Source organism: Lycium ferocissimum, chromosome 1 (assembly GCF_029784015.1).
Source record: "Lycium ferocissimum isolate CSIRO_LF1 chromosome 1, AGI_CSIRO_Lferr_CH_V1, whole genome shotgun sequence".
Taxonomy (NCBI): domain Eukaryota; kingdom Viridiplantae; phylum Streptophyta; class Magnoliopsida; order Solanales; family Solanaceae; genus Lycium; species Lycium ferocissimum.
In genome coordinates, this window is record NC_081342.1 from 68,101,629 (window position 1) to 68,109,987 (window position 8,359).

At 36.3% G+C, this 8,359-nt stretch overlaps 1 protein-coding gene across 1 annotated transcript; it reads right to left on the bottom strand.

The window, feature by feature from the left end:
• Nucleotides 1-2,163: 2,163 nt before the first annotated feature.
• Nucleotides 2,164-8,018, bottom strand: LOC132058249 (lysine-specific demethylase JMJ13-like). Its single transcript, XM_059450803.1, is given in 11 exon segments — nucleotides 2,164-2,778; nucleotides 2,781-3,078; nucleotides 4,326-4,574; nucleotides 4,682-5,040; nucleotides 5,127-5,522; nucleotides 5,700-5,977; nucleotides 6,056-6,135; nucleotides 6,222-6,275; nucleotides 6,710-6,929; nucleotides 7,005-7,161; nucleotides 7,512-8,018. Coding segments are annotated over 11 exon segments (2,493 nt in total). The 5' UTR covers nucleotides 7,873-8,018; the 3' UTR covers nucleotides 2,164-2,737.
• Nucleotides 8,019-8,359: the final 341 nt, after the last annotated feature.

Below are 8,359 nucleotides of genomic sequence, written 5' to 3' on the forward strand. Positions count from 1 at the left end.
TCGGATGGTGATCATGGCTATAATTGTTAATGATTATATAGAGATGTACCGTTATGTTGTGATATATGTCCCTACAAGTTATGACAACCATGAGCTACCTTTGCGGTCCACCTAGAAATGATTATGAGATGTATGCTTAGAGGTACTCAGTAGGTTAGCTCCGGGTGCCCGTCATGGCCCTCTGGTTGGGTCATGACACCAACGACGACCATCTTTGTCAACATCAACTAAATAAGTGAACAAATCATCATCATCCTTTATTTCAGAAAAATGTGCTTTTTAAGTTGCTGTGTGCCGAGCATGTAAGTGATTGAGAGATCCTTCAGCGTACAACATAACTTATACCTAGTAATGACGATATCAATAAACTCATCATACGTAACATCCCTCCTCACAAGTATCGGGACTGTAAGACCACCCTTCGACTTCCAACTATAACGCTCATCGGTCTCTATCCATTCACCATGTAGATCAATTGTTAATAGTATTTTGTCCCCCATTAATTGTCACAACACCTGCGGATATTACATAGATACATATTAGAATTTGTGACAATATTATAGTCAGTACGGTATTTATACATAGAGAATTTATATGCAGGTTCGTAGTGTAAACAACTTGTGGTTGTTTAAACAAAGTTTGGTTGTTTACATGGAGCCTGCATGCGCAATGCAAACTCTTAGCATAAATACCATGCAGTTGTTTAAACTACACATGAATATTTAAATACACTAGGATGTGCAGTTTTTTAGTGTAAACACTACATGGAGATTTTAAAAAATATATGATGTTTATGTAAACACCATGTGCAATGCAGGTCATTTGTGTAAACACCATCCAGTTGTTTAAACAGCATGCAATTGTTTAACTACATGTTGTTTATAAACAACGTGCAGTTGTTTATAAACAACGTGCAGTTGTTTATAAACAACGTGTCGTTGTTTATTAACAGTCTAGAAGAACAGAATGTTTAATTTAGAAAACGATGAAGAACATTAAATTATTACCTTAATCACTGAGATGAATTGTTTATCCCCTTTGATGCAAATTCCCAAACAATGTATTAACAAATTACTATCAAGAACAGAAGTAACACAAATTAAAAAAAATCTTTGGTTTAGTGATGAAGAAGAAGGCAAATGCAGATTTCATTTTTCTTCAATGAAGATAAATATAACCCTAGTTTGAAGAGAGCAAGGCATTTGGAAGGCTGGAATGTGAGAAGAAGAAGACGTGGAAGAAGATGAAGATGATTGTAGGGAGGGCTGGAATTTTTTGTTGCCCTTTTGGCCAAAAAACCCTTTTACATGTTAGGTGTGTTTGTAAATAGCAAAATTTTGGGGTGTATTAAAATGTTCTTTTTTAAATGAGCATAACCCCATTAGTATCTAATTATAATAGTCTCTTTTACCCAATTTTTAAAACTTGTGTCCTAATCCTCAAATAGATAACTCAAAAGTCTCTTTAATTATATCACCCTTGTGTCCCCTCTTGCGTTTGAATTTAGTATTTTTTTTCTTTCTTTATTTGTCTGTTTACTTTTCAAAGTCCTCAAGTTTGACACATTGAATACCCTATTCTCTTTCAATCATCGCTGCTAAATTTTTCTTGGTCAAATATTAATTGCTGCTCAAAAGTGTTTTCCAAATTTGATTAGCCAAACACAAACTGCTTCTCATCAAAAATACTTTTTTGAAAAGCATTTTTGAAAAAGAAAAAAAAGAAAGAACACTTATCAAAAATAAGCTAATTTTAGAAGTTTGACAAATCAGACATTTTAAAGATATTGGCGTCTAAAAAGTCCAAGTATATTTGGTTGTGCTGTTAGCTGCAGTCAACTTTTGAAGATAAGAGGTACAAAGTTACAAGTCGCAGTTTGGGTTGGTTTGAATGGGTGATAGAGTTGGTTAATACGTAGAAATAGAAGTGAAGTTTGACCATAACAAAGGGATACTTCAAAGTAAAAAACCTTGTCTAAGTAGAGGTTAACTTCAAAAGATGTCAAAAAAAATTACACTATCAAGTTACCTAAATGATCATTACAGTTCCCCGTCCATAATAAGATTAGTAACATGAAGAATATGGCAGATAAGATTAGTAACATGAAGAATATGGTAGATTACTTGTGAAGATCAGTGTCTTAAGAAATGACAAAATGCTATGTGAGGTCAGGAGAAACAACTTTCTTTGTATCTATTCTTGTAGTGTCAAGACAAAAAGACCCTTAGCTACAAAAACAATAATGACCCCGTTGACTGGGAGAAAGCAGATGCCACATTTTAATAAGAGGCCTACTATTGGACCTCACAAGAATCGACCAATTTGTTAATAACAAAATGTACATGAGAGAAATACCTAACCCTAATTTTTGTCTGCTCGCGGCAAAGGAAAGAGACCCTTTTCTAATAACAATCGCGTTCAGACCAGCTTGCCTGCACCTTGGCTATTTCACTAAGTATTGCTACCTCCTAGCAGCACAAATATCAGTTAACTCTGCGCAAAATGGCAGAGAGAAGAAGCTCTCCTGCCAAAGATGAAAAACACCCTGGCACAAGAACCATAAGAATCATCAGCGCTTCGTTTGCCCCATTTAGAAGCCTGCACATAGAATGTACCTCCTGAATCTAAGTTTTGGTTAAAAGTTGCATTGCTGCTCTCCCCTAAGTATTTAGCTTTTCATCCTTTTGTTATATCTCCATTAGAGAAAATGGGTGCTATGTGAGTCAGATTTTATGAGCTATTCAGTTCTTCCTCCAAACTTAAAAATTGAAGGACCTTTACTTTCAGTCTCCTTGGCCCTATCTCTATTGGAGGTGGTTCCCCAACAGTTTTACCCAACTCATACCCGAACTTGTCATCTCTTTTATGCTCGTTTTGCTTGCTCGATGCTTCTTCATCAGCCCCTTTCTTAAACTTAACAGAGATGGGAACCGGACCACCTCTGGCCGACTTGTCTTCCTTAGAATGGCTTGAATTAGCATTGGAACTATGCGTTACATCTTCAGCCATGGAACGGTCTGATGAATATAACGGCCCAAGCCGTCCTTCAGTTTGATGTTTCCTTAATCGTTTGTAACCCTGAAAAGTAAGTGCAAAGAATACTTTAATAGCTTAGTAGAATTCTCTCACACCAAAAACAAGAAATGTCCACACTGCAGCCAAAAAAGGTCAATGTAACTTTAACTGGTCAATGAAATGTAACAGCATTTGGAGATTAGCAATATAAAATTAAATATTAACGCATGAAATAAAGGTCCACACAAAAAAAAAAAAAAAAATAAATAAATAAATAAATAAAGGTCCACACTATCCCACCAGTTAAATACAACAATTAGTTTCACTTTCTTGTTAATCTGTCAGCTGTAAGACAGAGTCATAAGCTACCAATAGTAGCTAGCAAAACTAGGTGAGTAAGCCCAGTAACTAAATATATTTTTTTGACGACATGGGAACCCGCAGCCGCTACCCTTCGGGTGCGCACAAGGTAAACCCAACTCCTGTGCAATAGCTCACAAACCACACAGGAGAGGTAACCCGCTCTAGGCAAGCCCGATGTGACGAGCTCGACCCAGAAGCCCTGTAACTAAACATACTAACCTATTTTGCTCCAAATTTGGTAACAAAAGTCAAAAAGTTCTTACAACTATAAGAACACCAATCGAATAGATAGGTATAATTTTTTATCTTACCTTGTCAAGAAAAAAAAAGAAAAAAAGACACTGATTGCATATTGAATGCAAAATTGAAGCAAAAGCCAGGATGACATTCAAAGCTTAATCTACAGTGATCACAATGTACCTATAACCTAGCTGGAAAGATGACTTGCATATCTAAGTTTGGCAATCTGACTTGTCATCATTTTGTTTTACTACTAATAGCAACTTTGTATCTTCTTTCTCATCACTAGCAACTTTTGTATCTATTTAACTCAAAACTTAAGAAAATTGCGATTCAAAAAATATTTAGAAGTAAAATCACTATTTTAAGCATTTCAAATTCTCGATAACTTAAAAATTATTATTCTTTTGACCAGGTGTTTCTTAAATTACATTGATCCAACTATTAGGCTATGTACCGAATTATTAACTCATTCCCATCAAGAATCAAGAAGCATATATCAGGTACAATGTTAATCTATGCAAAACACCAAAGAGGAAAACATAGAAGGCAGAAGATGCACATATTCCAAAAGCCGAATAGAAACCAACAAGTATATATTTGACACCCTTTTTCCCTTGTCATAAAACTGTTTAACCAGAAACTTTAATTTGAAAACAGAACACGAGCAAAACAATGCATCAAACTAAGACTCCAGAATCCAATACCTGGTGCTCAACATTAACTGATATTGAATCATGTGTACTTTTATATTCTGCTCTAGAACGTCGCTTCACTCTGAATATTTCCGTGTCAGACTCGTCATTTTCTTGGTCAACTACTGTTCTAACATCTGAAATATGAGCTACTTTGTCATGTACTTTTAAATAGTCAGCATTAGATGAACAAGCTGATCTTTCACTTCTACACCTAGAAGATACAGTATTCCCTGTGTTTGAGTTAGCATATTCCTGTACCTGCAGTGCAAGCAATTAGCTTGAGATCAAATAAAATATTACCATTTCTGCAAGACAGAAGTCAAAACAGTTATACAAATATAGCAACCTGGATGAAGATAACTTACATTAACACTAGTGGGGAGGCAGTCTTTTGGCTCCATGGGCAAATCAGTACCGGATGTAAGCTCAATACTAGAGGCAGAAGCATTGGAAGCCTGCTCATGAAATGTCTGTTCTAACCAATCCTCAGCTTTTACTGTCCATTCAAAATTTATTTCACAATATGGAACATAGCCTTCCTCTTGAGCTTGCGGAAACATGTCCAAGAGGAGAGTGAAGTCATCACTTTTTTTATAGTGCTCAACATCATGCAAAACATTGTCATCCAGCTCAAACTTCCTAGCTGCAGTTTCAATGTCCAAAATATCTTCCCTTAAGCAAAGGGTTCTACTGCTGCCACAAGGAAAATTAAGTGACCTAGGATCTGAAGAATAACCCATGAAACCAATCATCAGCTCTTAAGAGGGTTGCCAGTATAATTAATAAATAAAGACAAAGAAAATGCCATACCATGGCGAAGGCACACAGCATGTGAATAGCAGTTGCAGTTCAAATATGCTACATAACAGTCACGCTTGCATATGCTGCAAAGGATAGTACCGTGTGAAAATGATGATATACCAGAAAATGCTTTTAATCTCATGAGGCACCAACGAGCACGATGCTGAAACCGCATCAATATTACAAAAGAAACTTTGATGCTATGGTGGGTGATCAAGTCTGCAGAGGAATAAGCTGGATCTTCAAGTTCCAAATCCGTATGCAAAAGCATTGCTTCTTTGCAGAGAAGTTCCTCATTGGGAAGAAGAGGCACTCTGTTCAGGAGTGCATAACGGCGGCTAGCAATTGAACCGATTGGAAACCAATCACCAGTTGCAAAGTTTACAGCCTCGCCACAGTTAAAACCTACAGATTAGGGAAACAGAATTCACTAATGCTAATTGTCAACTAAGATGAAATCCCAAGAATAATCAAAAATATCAAGGGCCAAAATTAGAGAGTGCTGGAGAGATGTCAGATTTGCAGGTTCAGGTATTATGCATCCTTGGACTCTTAAGTCTAGACAAAAATAAAGAGGCTTACCATGGCTGAATCCTGCATGATATGCTCTTGGAAAAGTTACTATAAATTCGCCAGGCTTTTGAACAGCTTTATAGACTGGAACATCATGTTCTGACAAAATGTTAGGAGGAAACAGTGTTGTCTTCTGCAAAAGCACATCAAAAGCTCCATCCTCTCCATCAGCGGTTAAGATATCATTGTTATAGACATGCTCGCGGACAACCTTTTCAAAGTCCCGTGCTGCATGACCTGGAATACCATACCAGGTTTTTGCTGCCCCGCAATGATGATAATTGATGCTATACACACAAATGAAAAAAATGATAAGTTCCCAATTTAACCGGACTAGCACGTACACTTCAAATTAAAGAACACACCTGTACAAGTAGTGATCTTCGACATGCCAGGCAAACATACTAAATAGCATTCCAATGTACAGCATCGGTTCAGTAACTCCCTAGAAGATAAATAAATTAGGAGGTTAGACATATTCAGGTTGAATCAAAATTTCAATGAAAAAGGTACAAAAACTAATCTGTTTACCGGGATTGCTTTATCGAGTAGTCGAAGTATTGATTTAGGTAGGCATGAAAATCTCTGAAACCAAAAATAGAGGGTTTATTAGAACAAAGATGGAAAACAAAAAGGCAATTAGACCACCTTTAAGACTACATCTAATGTTAACAGGAGTCGGGAGAAGCTGATGCATGGAAAATTATGAAGAAATTTTTTAATTTGTCCTTCGCGTGGTTGGGTCGGAAAGGAAGGTAAAAGAGAAAAACCATAAGAACAGAGGATAAGAGTAAAAGAGAACATTGAGAGAAAACACTATCCAAAACACTAACAAGGCTAGCACTGGCAAAATGTTTCAAAAACATGAACACGACAACCATATATATATATATATATATGCACACTAGATGCAAGGCACAATGATTCGTTTTATACTGACCATAGAACATATCCCTGAAAACAAAGAAACACCATATAGGAATAGCACAATAAAAAGAAACGTGTTATGAAATCTACACCTTCATATTCCATTTGCATTTTCCAAGTTCATCAATGGGAGAAGATGAAAATGCACTACCATCAACATCGCATGCATATTCAACACTCTCAGTCTTTCCACAAGCAATTTCATGCCAAAATTCTTTTTCCATATATGTAGGTGGAAGGCATCCAGCACTACAATACCTACGAGCATAAACCTTGTTCGCCATTTTCTCGAAATCACGAAATGTGTAGTTTCTGGAAAACCATACTTTTTCTCAAAAGCTGACAAATAATCAATTAACTGAACACCAAATATGATGAAGAACTAACCTCCCGCTCATGAAAAAAGTGACCTTGTCATCTGTATCCCATTCAGCTAGACGTAGTGGCTGTACCCTTGTTGTAAATTTAAAACCAACCTTCTCTTTCATCAAAACTGCTCCAGCAGGAACAGAAGCCGTGATTGGGGAAACAATCTTGCATATTCCTGTTATATTTAAAAAATAGTATCAACTCTTGTCAAACAAATGAAGCTAACAGAACCAACAACTCTATTTAGACGAGAACATAGTCCAGACAAAGCAAGAAGCAATTACAATATGTTTTAAAAAATAGCTAGGACAACTTTGAGCTTCCAAAATCGAAATGGACAGAGCCGTACAGAAAAGGGCAATGACTCTAGATAACAAGTACATCAATGTGTCCAACAGCCAGAGTCCATCACAGGAACGTATCAATCAAGAACTAGCACGTAAGTTCTACTTGAAAGCTAATTGAATCATGTTTGCAAAGACAGACATTGACTTATTTGACACAGAATATCAATGTAGACCTTACCATATTTAGAAGCTTCAGGAGATATCTTCTGGAGATAAACTAAAGGATCCTCAAACTCCTCTTTACTTGGATAATACACTGGACATTCTGGAATTTTATCAGTCCATTCAAGATCAGATGTATCAAACTTCGCAACCTTGTGCTTTGAGAAAACATCTCTTGCGTTTAAAGAAGTCCCAGACCCTGAATGCATATCAGCATTAACATGAATTCTTACACCACATGAAGCTGAAGACCTTAGAGCATCTCCTCCACTTCTACTCATGGTATTGCTTACACAAGTCAAATCATTCAGAGATTCTGCTTTCTTTCGTTGAAGCCTTTTTCGCTTCAAAAACTCCAACATAGCCTCCCTCGACATGCTCCCTTCCACCTGCCATAGAAAATAAATATTATAAATAACATACTATTAGCAGCCTTTAGATTAAACCATACAAGAAATCCATATATTTCAGTTACATTTTTTCCTTTTATAAAGTAGGCTAAGTACACAAAATCTTTACACAGTTTGGATACTGAAATTTTTTGTTCACAATTTAGCAATGCAAAAAAACATCACCTAAACATGTGAATCTTCACTAGATTTAAAAGTTTAGACTTTAGATTATGCATAAGAAACCACAAGAAACAACTATTAATGATAAATCCCAAAAGAGTCCGTATGTTTATCGCCTGTTTGACCAAGCTTTTGGGAGGCTAAAAGTGCTTATTTTAAAAAATAAGTGAGGTGTTTGGCCAAGCTTATGGGAGAAAATAAGTTCGTCTAGGAAGTAGCAGAAGATGTTTTCCAGAAGCTAAAAGAGCAGTTTTCCCTCAAAAGCACTTTTGAGAAAATACACTTAAAAGCG